The sequence below is a fragment of the Manis javanica genome, chromosome 3 (genome assembly GCF_040802235.1).
Source record: "Manis javanica isolate MJ-LG chromosome 3, MJ_LKY, whole genome shotgun sequence".
NCBI lineage: Eukaryota > Metazoa > Chordata > Mammalia > Pholidota > Manidae > Manis > Manis javanica.
In genome coordinates this window covers 2920010-2934974 of record NC_133158.1, presented here as the reverse complement: position 1 = coordinate 2934974, position 14965 = coordinate 2920010, and the positions used below count along the sequence as shown (strand labels likewise).

The following is a 14965-nucleotide window of genomic DNA, read 5'->3' as shown; positions in this document are numbered from 1 at the left end:
TCCCCTTGCTGGGTCCTCTGATTCTGTTCTCATCACGGCCTCCGCTGAGAATGGAGGGGGCGGAGGGGCGCGGCTGAGGGAGAACCACACACTGCTGTTTCCCACCATTTGGAACTTGTCTCCTCAAGTTTGCTGGGGGCTTCCAGGTACCCCCATGCAGGGGCTGTCCTCTCTGTGTTTCCCCAAGCACTGGGTTGAGACTGAGGGGCCCTCTTTCTGTTCACTGTCTTCAGCCAGAAGTGGAGTTCCTGCTCCCAGCAGGCAGAGGCAGGAGTCAGGAGTCGGTGCAGAGCCGGCCCTGGGAGCCCGTCAGCACGCCCCAGACACTGACCAGCACGCTGGGGCACATCGTGGGCCAGCTGGACGTCCTCACCCAGGTAGGGGCTGCTGAGTTCACCCCATCGTCTGCACTCGGCCTGGCATTCAGACCCCTTGAAGTTGTCCAGCGGGTGCTGCATTTTTAAAAGACATAATTATAATGGGTCTATCTTCCAGCCTGAATTAGTGAAGTAGCAGTGTCAGCTCTGGGGTCCTGGCCCTCAGAGCCATCCCCACCCTGGTCAAGCCACTGGACCCCTGCATCACCCACAAGGCATCCTGCCAGTGTGGGCCTGCCTGGAGCGGGCCTGCTCGGGGCAGGGGTGGGCCACAGAAGAGCCTTGAAGGAGGTGCTGTCCAGTCATTCCCCTCTTTGCTGGGTGGGCACTTCAGGGACGTGCCAGGGGACCATGAGCAGTGAGTGAGTCCAGGCACCCAAGAACCCAGCTCTGGGTTCAGACTGACACTGCTGCTTATCACCTGAGTGACCCTGGAGAAATCCCTTCAGCTCTCTAAGCTCTGGTGTGTTTAGCTGTGCTGTGTGGTGGCCCTGGGCTCCGCCCCCCACATTTGTATGAGGATTGGAGGAGGTGGGTCCGTGGGAAGTGTCTGGTCTCACCTGGCCCCAGGTGGATGCTCAGTGATGTCAGCTGCGGGGCAAGGCAGGTGTGGGCCCCACCCTTTGGAGTGTGCATCTTTCTGGCAGCTTGTTCACAGAACTGTAGGGTTTCAGGAGTTCCCAGGATTGCCAAATGCCCTGACAAGAAGTGGCAGCCTGCCTGAAGGTCTGGAGGGAGTCCTGGGCACATCCAGGCCCTGCTGCAAGCCCAGCGTGGCTGGTGGGGGCATACAGGTAGTGGTGGCCCAAGGCAGAGTTTAAAGGTCCTCAGGCCCCTTCTCTCCTTCTCTCCTTGGCTCTGGGTGCAGCCCCCCCACCCCGCCGTACAGCCTTGGAGGTAGACCCAGGGTGTGGGGGGAACACAAAGGAGGACCCTTAGTCTCATGGAAGTGGAGCTGAAGTGCATGGCACCCTTCCGTCCCCCTGGGTCTGGGCCCCAGGAGGAAGCTCCTCCATGGCATGTGTGGCTGATGGCGTGTCACCACATCCCAGCTGGCACACCTCGGGCTCACTGAAGGAGGACCATTTGAAGGGAAAGGTCAGGTGTCGGTGACTGGGGGAATGCGGGACTGGGCACATTGTGCAGACGTTTTTGGAAGCCCTTTAACCCTTGAGAAGGAGGCATTGCTAGGAAATAGGAGCAGCGTGCCGAGAGAAAAAATCCTCCTCAGGCCCATCAGAAACCACCCAGGCTGCTCATATTCTTGACAGCCTTGTCAAGTGAGAGATCAGGGGAAGCGAGTCAGTTAGAACTTCCTAGGATAAAATTGGAAGTCAAGTCTGAGAAGTTGGTTAAAAAAAGCTTCATTGGATCCAGAGCAGTTAACACTAAACAGCAGCCCTGTTGCCGTGCTCAGGGACGTGCACAGAGCTGCCAGGAGTGCGATGGCACCCAGCCTTGCAAGGACTGTGCTGGGGTCTGGGTATCTCTGTGGCATCTTGTGCCCTCCAACACCATTCAGCCCCTTGCCAATGCAGATGGCACTGCACCCGACCAGATGCCAAGGCCATCAGCTGGTCACCTGCTCTGCCAAACAGGGTGTGTTCCCGAGTGCCAGAAAATGAGGCATGTTTAAACCTGGGTTCCACAGATGGAGACCCCAGCTGCAGCCTTCAGTGCACCCGTCTGCGCTGACTCGTGAGCTCCCCTTGAGCTTGGGGCCACTTGTTTTCCAGACCCCCCTCCTCTCCTAGAGTCGGGCCTCTAGCTGAGCTGCCCCTCATCTTGGGAATGCCTCCCCCAAGCCAAGAGCCAGACGTCCAGAGCTCCCGTGTGGGCAGCCCAGCCGGGCCCTGAGCCTCCTTAGCCTGCGGGTGTTGGCCTCAGGCACTGTCCTTGCAGTGGCGCACTTCGCCGTCCTGACGTGCCTCTGTACCCTGTGCGCAGTGGGGGCTCAGCCACCCAGCACGGACTCCTACTTCAGAGTCGCCTCTGAATCGTGCTGTTCTCCATCCTGACCCTCACTTCCCTTCCCAGCTCCCCTCAGGAAGTCTGCTTCCAGGAGGCTTAGAGGGAAACTGCCTTCCAAGTCCTTGGGGCCTCTGTTCTGCACAGCATCCTTCCAGGGAAGAACTCTGGGAGCTGCAGTGGCTGGGGATGCTTACTGAGGGGGTCTCAGGGCCTGCAGCCCCTGGGTGGCTTGAGCAGGGCACCCCACTGTGGAGACTCCCGGCCCTCAGAGCCTGGCATCTTGCCCAACAGGCTGGCTGCGGCCCAGGAACAGAGTCCTCTTCTCTGGATGTCTGTAGCCCACTTGGCAGCAGTCTGAAGGCCGGGGGCCCAGTCTTGGTCCTCTTCAGTGGCACCTCTGTGCAAGGCAGAGGTCTGGCGATCAGGCAGCTGCATGAGCCCATGGAGAGAGGTAACTCAGAGCTTGTTTGGGTGCAAATCCCAGCTTCCCATTTCCCAGCTCAGTGGCCATGGGCACGTCACTTTAACCTCTCGTGCCTCCATTTCTGAATCTGGAGTGTAGCTGATCATGGTGCCATTTCATGGGCCTCTTCCGAGGATTAGATAATGCCATGGTGCATGGGACTCTGAGCAGTCCCCACAGTGTCACACGCTGCCACCCTTGTAATTCAGGACCAGGCTGGGTGGACACGGGTGCTGGGGGATCTTCCCAGGGCACCAGAAATAGCTGCCCCAGTTCCTCACTGCCTCCCTGCCTGGGGAGCCAGGCCTCGGCCCTCACAGCGGGGCTGGCGGGCCCCCACATGCAGGTTCACTGGGCCCTTTCTACGGCCAGGGCCTGGTGCAAGACCCAGTCCCACCTTTGGGAAGGCCCAGGACTGACTCCTGACAGCAGAGCCAGGCCTTCAGGGAGGAGCAGGCAGCTGGGACTGTGGGAGTCGGCTGGGAATAGTAGGCCAGGTCTCAGAGGCGGTGGGGCCAGGAGCAGTGCAGGGAGGGCCTGACCCATGCTGAGGGTTGGGGGTGGAATGGAGATGGGGACACAGAGGCTGGCACCTGGACAAGGGGTGGCCCTGTTGTGCTCCTACCCCAGGAGGCACCTTGTGCAGCTGCCCTGGCGTGGGATCAGCTGCAGGTGTCACTGCAGGGGAGAGGCCCCTGGTCTCCAGAGTGAGACCCCAAGGAAGCAAAACTGTCCTGGAGGCGTGTTGTAGCATCTGAAATCCAGCCCTTGGACTCCCCAGCTGGGGCTGTGCTGTTTACTTTTTTTAGGAATATCTTTTTTATAAAGTGCATACATTGTTTTACCAAAGTATTTATTCAGGGAAATAGACTTTGGGGGTGGCCCTGCAAGGTACACAGTCTCCGCCCGGCTCCGAGCAGGCTGTCCTCAGGGCTGTCCGGCTACCAGGCCCCCTGCAGTGTTGCTTTAGGTGGAAAGGAGAGTGCAGGGGCCATGTCTTCATCATAATTTCCTCCTCGTGCTTCTCTGAGGCCTCAGCTTGCCACGGGCTCCCCTTCTCGACCCTCGTGTCACCCTCCACCTGGCATCCAGCAGCCAGCACGGTGTAGGTGCAGAAGCGTTAGCGGCAGCTCGTTGTGCCTGGGCTGCTGCATGCCCACTCAACCTGGACCTTTCCAGGATGCCAGGTGACCCTGAACTTGACCCAGCTTCCCTCGCTAAGCAATTTGGGTGTAGTCAAGGGCAATTTCATTGAGAAGCTCATCCACAAATCAAACGGGATCTTCCTGGAAGTGAAGGCCAGAAGTTCCTGCTCATAGCCGAGCAGGCTGAGGTCCCTGGCCAGAGAGCACAGCCCCTGTCCTGGTTCTTTTGTGGGAAGACGCTTCCTCACCCCTGTGGGCTTGCTGTCTAGGGCTTCACTGGGTCCTCCACTGAGTTCCTCGGGACCCTGGTCCCAGCTGGACACCATGTTTGTTCAGCCTTACACGTCCCTGCCAGCTATGGGGAGAGAGGTCTTCCTTGGGTTCCAGGGCTGCTCTACCTCAGCCCGCTGAGCCACCTGCCAGATGGGAGCCTTGAACCTGGACCTAGGTTTCAGGGGCAAGACTGAAGCTCTTCAAAGATGTGCGCTTCTCGTGACTGCCGTCCCTTGAATCTAGCTACTGTAATGGTTGCTGGGGAAACACATTTCCTAACGATGACATGTAAGTCTTTCTCTGGGAGACTTCCTGCCCCTCAGAACCCCGTATGGGAATTGTCAGGAGCCACTTGGGCTAACGGAAAGAGTGTGGGTGCGCGCCCCGCTGCCCCGCCTCCAGCCTCCTGTGAGCCATCCTGAGCCTCTGGAGGGGGTGCTCACCTGTCCCGACCTCCCAGAGCCCGTGACCCGCTGCGCCTGCCTGAGTCTTCTTTTCCTAAGAAAGCTGCCTCGACTTCAGAGGCCTGCAGGGCCTGGAGAAAAGCCCAGGCCAGGGCTCAGAAGCCTCAGCTGCTCTGACCAGGCTTTGCTTTCCATCTGCCCCCATGGAGGCCTGGCCACCTGTCTGTTCCCTGGGGTGGCAGCAGAGGTCAGCACCTCAGGTGGCTGGGCCTCTCCCCTGTGGCCGCCTAGCCGAGAGACTGTAGGGTGGGCCCCAGCCTGCCGGCCCTCTTGCTTGGTACTGGGCATTCAGTGGGTATCCAGTCAGAGGCCCTGACCTCTCCCCTGGTGTACTTGTGGGATACCACCAAGTGATGCAGGGGCCCCTGTCACAGATGCTGGAGAGCTGTGCAGGGAACAGGGAGAAGCTGTTTTCCACAACTAACGTTCCTGCACCAGCTCACCTCCTGGGTTGGCCCTGCCGCTCCTTCAGGGCTTCCCGGGCGACAGGGCTGGGGGGCCGGGCACGCCTGTGTGGACAGTACCCAGGAGCTGAGGAGGCTGCTGAGAGGGCCCGGCCTGGCAGGCAGTGGGGGGGTTCTGTCTCAGAAGCCCACAACACAGTTATTTTTGACTCCAGTTTCACGTCTTGCTGCTTTTTAAAAATACCGAGCCATGAAATTCCTGCTCCAACTGTGTGTTTTTATGGCAGCCAAGCTTCAGGCTGGCCCAGCAATGCCGTGCTGTCACGCTCAGGCTCCAGTGACTCACAGGGCTGCTGGGCCCCGGGACTGAAACGTGCATGCAGAGAAAGGCGGTGCGGGAGGCCTGCCCACCCTGCAGGTCCGAGTCCCCAGCCTTTGAGTTCGTTAAACACCCCGTGGTTAACTCGACTCTCCTAACACATCGAGCCTAAGGGTTTGTGTCTGGTTTGCCTTGGGGAGTTGGGTAGAATGGCCTGTTTGCTTCGGGACGCCCTGGCCCTCCCCCGCCATGGTCCTGACAGCTCCCTGTTTGATGGGCTGCTCAGGTGAGGCGCCCAGTTCCATGCGGGTGGGGAAGGTGGGCGCACTGGGCCGCCCAGAGCAGGCTTGTTGGGAGGATGTAGTGAAGGTCACACACACACACCACCCGTGGGCCCTGTGTCGGGTGGCGTGGCTTGCACACAGGCAGAGCTGAGGGCTGGTGGTTGGCTGGTTTCCATGCCAGCATACCCAGCCACCTGGCCTGTATAGTTCAGGGTGGGCTTTGCTGGCCACCTCCTTACGGTCAGGGAAGGGTGGCCCGTGGACCACAATTGAGTTCGGAGACAAGAGATTCGTTTCCCTCTGTTAAGAGGCTGCTTCCTGGGGACAAGGGACTCAAGACACTCTGGTCAGAGACGCACTTAGGGTCTGCCTCTAGCCAGTCGTAGAGGGGCTGGGCCCTGGCCTTCCCCAGCCCTGTTGGTCTCTTTGGCAATCAGTCTGAACCCAGAGGCACGGGGTGGCTACATGTCCCCAGCTCCAGGTCTGCTGCTCTGGCGGCACTCGGAGACAGGCCAGCTCGGGTTCGCCATTGCAGTGGAGTCGGGGGGCAGCTCAGCTAACACGCCGTCTGTGCTGTAGCTACAAGCATCCCCTCCCCAAAGAAGCTGCACATTGAAGCCCCCGCCCACCAGGTGGGCTCAGGGTGGCTGTGGTCACCCCTGGGGCCTGGGAATGCTCATGGCCATGAGGTTTCTCCTGTGAGGCTCGAGGGGCCCTGGAGCTGCGGACGGGGTGCGGGGACATCTCAGGCTGACTCCGGGATTACGCTCAGAGGAGGGAAGGAGGGGCTGCTGCGTGATTTGCCTACATTCCTCTGGGGCCCCGAGAAGGGCCTGTGGACATTCTGGCTGTGACAGGCCCAGGTCCCGGCCACTGGATAGTCTCCCTAATGAGGTGCTGCAGGCATGGGGCCTGTGCTTCCCTTGGCCTGCTCCCTCGAGGGCCCTCTCTGGGCCTGGGCTGTGCGTGCAGACCTTCTCTGCATACTTCCCTGCTAGGTGGAAGGGGAGAAGCAGAAAGAAGCCTTGGACTCAACAGGGCATGGCACTCAGCGGACTGGCTCTCTGCCCTCTGTTCTAATCTGGGCCTAGCCGTTGGCTCCAGAAAACTGGCCGAGATGAGAGGCCAGGCTTCCCCCAGTGGGTCGGCCTGTACCTGGCAGGGCAGGGAGAGCCTGGGAGTCCCTCCTCATCCCTGAGGTGGTTCTGTTGGCAGGAGGCCACAGCCTGACTTGGCAGGTTTTCTAGGCCTTCAGCAAGCTACCAGTCACTCTCTCTGACTTGGCACAATGTGTTTTATCAGGCTTTGGTGAATTAATCTGTTTTATGTGGATCGTTGGAAGAGGCAGCCTCTGAAGAAATGGGATGCAGAAGGTGGCCAAGGCCGAGGTCCCCAGCCCACGCTCACCCTGTTTGGACTCGCCCTGGAGTCAGTACAGCTGGGCCTGTGGCTGCGCAGTGACTGGGGGCCTGCACTTGGGGCCTGTCACTGTCAGACACGGGGCTTCCCTGGTGACCTGCCTATGGCTGATGAAGAAGTGACCTTGAACCCAGGCCAGGGTTAGTGGGTGTTTGTTTGCTCAGGTCTTCTCTCATGGTGTGGGTAGCACCCCACAGGTCCCAGGAGCTTTGGTTTTATAGATGGTAGTGAGTGAATCCCTTTTCGTAGCTTCTCCTTTAGGGGTAAGCAGCAATACGGAAAAGCCTGTGTTTATTTAGAAGGAGTTGCTGTAAAGCCACAAGGAAGGCAGATTAGCCAAGATTCCTTAATCCCGTGGCTCATCCACCAATAGAAAATAGTGCTTCCTATACTTCCCAGAGAGGGCCCATCCTCAGGAGAAGAGGGGCTGGGGTGAGAACCGGCAGAGAAACCCTATATCCCTGAGATAATGGGGAGCAGAATGCAGGCCTCAGCCCAAGGGACAGAGACTCATTTTGTGCCTTTAGCAGCCAGCTGTGAGCAAAAGGGGCCAAGAAGGCAGTTACTGAGCCCAGAGAGATTGGGAGGGTTTCTTTAGAACCCTTTATTTTTGTGCATCTGCTGCATGTGACCCTGGGCAAGTGAGCATGTCAGCTGCCTGCATGAGAGGCATCCCCAGTCCCTTCCTTCTGAAGTCAAGGCCTCAAAGCCGCTAGTCCTCACCAAACTGGGCCCAAGGGACCAGGGCAGGGAGGGGCTGGCTGCTTCCCGTATCTGCCCCACATTGTGCACCCCAACTACCTGGAGGCCAGAAGGCTTCCTTCCCCCAAGGCCAGCTGGCAGGGCCCCTTTCCATCCACCTCTCTTCCCCTGCCATCCCCTCCAGATGCCAGGTCCAAGGCCTAAGCTGGGGGGAGCATTCCTCATCAGCCATGCAGGCCCATGACCAGAGTAGGGCTACTGCCAGGCCTCAGAGGTGGGCTGGCTGGTGCAGGACCTGAATTCTCTGCATCGCAAGGCGCCCAGGGCCTGGCATTTGTCCATCCAGACTTTAGTGTGCACTGCATGTGCCTGGAGCCAGAAGACAGTACTGCACAATAGTAAACAAAGCCTGTCTTTGAGGTGCTGTCATTCAGATGGGTGGACATTGACAGGCCACTTGAGGGCCCGCATTAGCACCTCTGACTCAAAGTCACCTGTGCCACAGACCATTAGGCACTGGACAGAGGCTGGGGCTGAGAAGGAGAGCCTGGGGCCGTGGAGAGGACCAGGTTCAGACCAGCAGTCCCCGTCCCAGGGCACCGGCCTGGCCCCTCTGGTCCCCAATCACCCATGAGTGGCAGTGGGTGGGCCAAGGTACGTCAGCAAGACCAGGGCCCTACGTGTGCACACACACACTCACACGCGTTTGTGTGCGTACACACACATGCACACGCACACACCAAGGGGCAACGCTGGAGCTGGCAGGAGATGAGGCCAAGCTGGGCAGACTCTGGGCCCAGCAGCCCCACTTTCTTTGGATAGCTTACAAGACCCCACAGCAATGAGATCCTCCTTTTATTGCATCTGTTTTAGATCTTTAGAATTGGAGTTACTGCAGGGGAGATTAATTACACATTTTTCCATCTTTGCAATGAAACCAAAGGAAAAGTTAAGATGTGTACATCCCATTTGAGACAGGGGCATTGATTCGATGGCCAACCCCAAGACATTGGCTGTGCCACCAGGTGACCCTGGTGGTATGGCTAGGCAGCTGTACCCGCCCTCTTCCTGAGACCCAGGGCCCCTGGACCCTCTCTGGCTCCTGTGTGGCAGGGATAGGAGCACCCCAGCCTCTTGGGAGACCGCTTGGAGAAGCCCAGATCAACCGCAGGCCTGGAGATGATTAAAAGGAACTTTCGTCACAGGACCATAAGCAGCAGCCAGACCACCACGTGCCCTGATGGCTCAGACCCTACCAGGCCTGACCACAGGCTGCCTCTTTGGGACCTCATTAAGCCCCGTCCACACCCAGCACCCTGCGGCAGCCCAGAGCTAGGCAGGGACCCCTTGAGCTGGGGCGCTGTGTTGCCCTCGGGGTACCCCTGGGCCCAGGGCAAGTGCCACACAAATATTAGCTGTTAACATGGTGGAGAGAGAGAGAGAGAGAGAGAGAGATGCATTAACACAGACAGGAATTTGAAGCCCTGAGTCAGATGACTTGCCCAAGGCCACTCAGCAAATTAGTGGCCAAATTCAGATTCAGACACAGGCAGTAGAGCTCCACAGCCTGTGCTCTTACCCACAGGACAGAGGTGGGGACCAGGAGTCTCAGGGACAGCATTTCCTAAGAGCCCACCCCAGTCAGCGGCCTTGACATGCTGGGAGAGGACACAAGAAGGCACCCAAGTGCTGGGGCTGGCACGGCACCTAGAGGGAGGAGGGCTCCCGGGAGCCAGGGCTTCGGCTGGAGGGGATCACAGGGGAGGGCTCTGCCATCTGGCCTTGGCAGAAGGAAGCCACCTGGCCCCAGCGGGAAGTGGGGCTTCACAGGGGGGGCCAGGAGTCCGGGCAGTGGGGCTTGAATGCCGTCAGAATGCCATGCTGAGAGGTCTGGCCTTCACTGCTGATCTCTTAGACAGAAAGGGACAGCAGAAGCCCTGGAGGTTGGGGCCCAGGTGCTTCCCTCTCCACCCCAGCCTTTCTGCCTCAGCCTCCTGCTGACTGGTGGCCACCCTTCCCTGCTGCGCTGCACACCTCCTGCACCTTCCGGGTGGCCTCCACACTCTTCCCTGCTCAGGCCCTCCAGGCCAGGCACACTAGCCTCCCAGCAGGTCACATGTGTGCCACATTCCTCTCTGCCTCGGAGCCTTCCCCTCTCGGTACCTTGTGCTCGGAGCACACTTCCCTGGGCCCATCTGTGTTGTCTCCTCAGAGGGCCTCCAGGCTGCCTGCCAAAGTTGGCACTGGCTTTCCCAGGACGGCCAGCCCCAGAGCAGGTGAGCCACACTGGGGCCCAGACTCCACTTGGGGTTCAGTCTCTGTGGGCTAAACCAACACACAAAGCATAAAGGGAACAAAAAAGAGGCCAAAACAGGAAGCAGGAAAGAGAAGAGAATCAGAGAAGAGCTGAGGAAAGATGCAGAGCAAGCCCAAAAGAGGTCACGGGGGTCAGTGGGTAGGCCTGCCAGGCCTCCCCGGGGCGAGTGCCTGCCGGGCCCTGCATTGTCCCACCACTGCCGAGGTGGGGGGTTCATTCTCTCGGCAAGCCCTGGCCCCGCACCTCCGCCATGTTGTGCCCACAGAAGATCCCTCCCCTGACCCACTAGTCTCAGCCCGCACCACCCAGGCCCTTACTGCCACCTCGGAGTCAGATAAGACCGCTCAAACCCCCTTGGCCTCGCCTCCAACACATCAGGAACGGAGGCCACCCCCACCCCCAGCCACCTCAGGCCAACAGATCCACCAGGCTCTGTCCATGCAGGGCACTCAAGCCGGCCATTGGCAAGCGCTAGGGAGCATGTGGGGGCTTGGACTCAGCCGTTCCGCGTTCCGGAGCTGGAGGGGCCTTGGCAAACACCTGATCGGTCACTCGATGCCCAGACAGAAAAGGCATCTGAGGCAGCACAGGGAGGAGCCCAGGTGTCTTTCGGGATGTCCCCTGCGTTGGGTTCTCTCCCACCCGGAGTCGGGCACCGGGGGCCAGATGTGTTGCTGAGGACTGGCGTCCAGTTCAGCCTCTTTGGGCAGCACTGCACTTCTAAGGGGACTAAAAAGGCTGTGCCTTTAGAATCGTTCTCACACCACATCAGCAGGCCCCTCGACACGGAACGTCCCAGTCATCTGAACCTGAGCGAGAGAAGCCCCGTGCCCTGGTCGTGGTGCCTCAGTAGGAAACAGGTTGGCCTTCCCATGGCGCCCGAGAGAGGCCCTACTCCGCTCCCCGCAGGGGTGGCCGAGTCGTGCCGCCCACCCACTCCTGGCCCGGGCTGGTCTCCCCATGCTCCCGGCTGCGGTCCTGGCAGGTGGAGCGCCTTCCTCCCTGTTGGGCCCCCTGCTCCGTCCAGCCCCGCCCACCTGCAGGCAGGGCCCTGTGGACTCCTTGCTCCCTTTGCCTCCCCTTCTGCCTTTTCGTAGCTCAAATTGTGACTTTTATGATAATCCGAAACCTGTGCATTTAGCCTGGTAAGAGGCTCCGCTTCGTGGGGACTGGGGGTGTCTGAGGCCTGGGCACTGCTTCTGTGAGTGGCCTGGTGGTGTGGGCGCTGCTGGGTGACCTGGGGGTTGTCCTGTCCCACTGCTGCTCATTGAGTCTGGAGCCATCAGGCCAGGTGGCCTGGACAGGACCGAAGGCCGCTGCCAGGTGAGAACAGGATCCGTGAGATCCTCCTCAGACTGCTGGAGCGCGGCCAGGCGGTGGGGGACACACAGGGCTCCAGGGTCACACGGCCAGGAGCCCTTGGGCATGGCTGGAGTGGGTGCGGGGAAACAGTAAGGCCAGTCTTTCCTCATTTGTGCTCAGTGGGGACAAAGTTAAGGTCCACAGTTTCCAGCACTTTGGCCTTAACTCTGGAGCCAGGCCTCTGAGGCTCACAGCCCAGGTTTGTCATGTATGAGCTGTGTGACTTTAGACAAATTGCTTAATGTCCTGTGCCTCGGTTTCCTCATCTGGAAAAAGGAAAAGGCTGCTACCTGGGAGGGTGTTGAATGAATGCGTGGCACAAGCACTCCATGAACACCGGTGGCCAAGAGCAGCCTGGGAGCCATGTGTCAAGGATTGTCAGGATGGACCCCAAAGCCAAGTTCTGGGTCCTCCCACTGGTCTCCCCTCGGTCTGGGCTCCACACCCCAGTTACAGAGGGGAGTTACAGTAAGCTGCTGGGTGGCACAAGACAGGGAGAGGGAATGAGCTGCCTGGTTTCTCCAAGGCCAGCAGACGGGGGGTGTCTCTGTGGACGAGTCAGAGGGAAGGCTTCCCAGGAGATGGGCCATCTTTCCTGGCCACCTTGCTCAGACAGGTCTGCCCAGCCACCAGAACCATGGACACCTGTGTCAGGCAAGGCCGTTTCCCTCCCTGGCACCTGCCACCAGTCCTAGCCTGCAGCTCCTTGAGGACTTCTGAGAGGCTGGGACCAGCCTTCTGGCCCTCTGTTCCTCTGGACAGAGAAGGTGAGAGGCCATATGGTGAGGGGCTGCTTGGACAATCAGGTCTCACTTGCCCTTGGACAGAAGGAAGGCCAGGTGGTTGGGCTGGGAGAATGGCCTCCGAAAGAGGGAGGTGTCTGCCTCTACAGTGTCCTCCTTACCCTCCAAGGTGGTGTGGCCTTGTCTCCGGGTCTGGGGGGGTGGGGGCGGTGGGCCCTCTGTTGCAGGAGAAGTCCTAGGACCAGATCCGGAGCGTGAGGCAGGTGAACACTGGGCGATGGGATGTGGCCTCCGGGCGCTGAGGCAGCATGCATTTCCCCAGGGAATGAGAGATCAGGATTTGCAGGCTTCACTTTATCGTGAGGGAGGAATAACTGGTTTCCGTGAAAAGGTGGTCCATGCTCATTGGAGTAGGGTCATTAAGAAAACCTTGTGAAGCAGAAAATGCCAGATAGCATCCTAATGTACTGAAATCCAAAAGGTGTCCTCTCCCTGGCCCATCCTTCTGGCCAAAGTGAGTGGGGTGGATCAAATGTAACCGGGAAGATCCCTGGATGGTGGCTGCCACCCAGCATTGGGGCAGAGTAGGCTGGGGTGGGAGGTGTAGGGAAGGTGGGCACCAGACATAGAGATGACGTAACTCCAGAAGCTCAGCTGGGAGAGGGGAATGGCAGGTTTGGGGGGGTGGACTTTTTTTAGGCCTGCTTATAACACGCTATGAAGCACCCGGTAAAGTTCCTAAAGGAAGGACCCACGCTTGGACTGGCAGCCTCCATTCAGGGGCCCGGGTGTGAGACGGGCAATGCTGTTCTGTTCAAAGGAACTTAGCCACAAATTGGATGGCCGCGTTTCTACCGAACTGAAGTAGGGGCCCCCCATGGAACTCAGGAGAGGCCTTCTGGAATGCATGGCACCCCTGGTATTGACATTTGCTGGGCACCCATTGCTTCCACATTTGGAAATTCTGTAAAAAGTTTTTAAAAAGTGGGAGGGCAGAAAAGGAAAAGCAGGCTGGCTTCCCCGCTGTGGCCTGGAGTCCAGGGCCTTTGGAAAAAGTCTGGATGAAGAATGATTTTGGAGCTTGGCTCAGTGTGAGTTCCGCAGCAGCCAGTGGAACCTTCCAGGAATGCTGCCCTGGGCCAGCCGGGGGCTGTTTCCGCCGCCACTTTTATGAGATGCAGAGCCCTCCGCGCTGGCCGGCTAGCGTAGGGGGAACGTGACTGTCTCTGTCAGCTCAGCTCTGCTGCTCAGGCCACAGTTCATATTCCACAGAGAAGCCACTCTCTGGCCCCTGCCCTGTGCCCTGGGGCTCAGAGCCCTTGCAGCCTGGCCAGCTCATTTGAAAGGGGCCAGCGGCAGAGGGAGCCATCTCCGTGGGCAGCTGACTGCCGTGCGGGATGTCGTGAGAATTCGGAGCAGCCTTACAGGGGAAACTCCCTCCCAAAGTGTTTCAGTGCATCACTAAATACACAAAAGGAAGGTTCCCTTTCCACTGGACCAAGGCCCTGAGCCCCATGGAGCCCCAGGGAAGGTGGCAACATCTCTTGGGAAAGCCCGCAGACAGACGGGTAAAGTTAATAGAGAGCTTTGTTTCCTGACCTGACCCTTTTCTCACGCTGCTCGCCTACTTGCCCTCCCTGTCCCCCCCCACCCCACCCCCGCCACCAACATCAGAGGACAACTGTTCAGAGTCAGGACGGGTGGGCGTGAAGGCAGGAGCTCTCCTACCGTCACCGGAGACAAGGGGCCGGGCAGGGCCCCCCGGGGGGAAGAGCCGGTGCCGGCAGCGCGGAGGCGCCCTGTCCTCTGAGCCTTACCACCGTTGATTTTGCAGACGGTCTCCATCCTGGAGCAGCGGTTGTCACTGACAGAAGACAAGCTGAAGCAGTGTCTGGAGAACCAGCAGCTAATCATGCAGGGAGCGGCACCGTGATCAAGGGAGCGAGAATTAAGAGCTCAGTTGATTTGGGGGTGGCAGGCCAGGGGTTTGTACTGTGGAACTTGGGTAAATAAAGGGGATTCAGCTCGGTGGGAGTCCCATCCCTCCCTGAGCCCCAGTGCTGCGCCGATCTGCCCTTTGCCCTTGTTCCCCCAGAGCCCCACCCAGCAGAGAGGCCCCCGGGGTGGCCGCACATGCGGAGTGCACCCTGTTTAACGTGGAACCACCTGGAGAGGTTTGCTGCCTGGGAGTCCTAAGGGGCCCTGGAATCACAGGGCCTGCCAGGGGGTAGCCTCAAGCCACCTCGCTTTCCAAAACTCACCTTACCGGGACCTTTCTGCCCTGTGACACCTGCTACAGCTCAGAAGTGCTCTGCTCGTCTGACAAGAGGCCCAGCATGGGCCCACCCGAGCCGGCTTTCTCCAGAAATGAGCACCCGGGGGTGGCTCTGGCTGCTCCACATGTCCCCTGCGGCCTGGGGGCCTCCTGCATGGGCGAGGACAAAAGAATCTGAAATTAAAACAGACTTTATTGAACTCGCAGACATGGCTTGTTCTGAGTGAGCCCTAGTCAGCCCTCCCGTCCCCAGGGCCCCTGCACACCTCCCGCCCCCCTCCGGCTGGCCCCAGCTGGCTTCCTGCATTGGGACCTGGAGGCCGCAGGCATCGGCATTCCCACTTCCTCACGAGGGTTTCCACAGGCTCCTTCCTCTGCCTCTGCGGGAAGGCCAGGGAGTGTTTCCCGTTATGTGGGGGGTGTCCATACCTTCAGCATTCGGCTCCT

At 59.4% G+C, this 14965-nt stretch overlaps 1 protein-coding gene across 20 annotated transcripts in view; it reads left to right on the top strand.

Moving 5' to 3' along the window:
- Positions 1-14272, top strand: part of POC1A (POC1 centriolar protein A) — a 73505-nt gene extending 59233 nt beyond the window's left edge. For 16 of the 20 annotated variants that reach the window (XM_073230678.1, XM_073230661.1, XM_073230664.1 and 13 more), the window contains 2 exons: positions 234-377; positions 2640-2912. In XM_073230678.1, coding sequence (XP_073086779.1) covers positions 234-377; positions 2640-2897 — 402 coding nt within the window. In that variant the 3' untranslated portion in view covers positions 2898-2912. Of the gene's footprint in view, positions 1-233; positions 378-2639; positions 2913-14077 lie in introns of those variants that run through there. The other 4 variants (XM_073230671.1, XM_017672010.3, XM_073230677.1 and 1 more) reach the window with 2 other exon arrangements.
- The last annotated feature ends 693 nt before the right edge of the window (positions 14273-14965 follow it).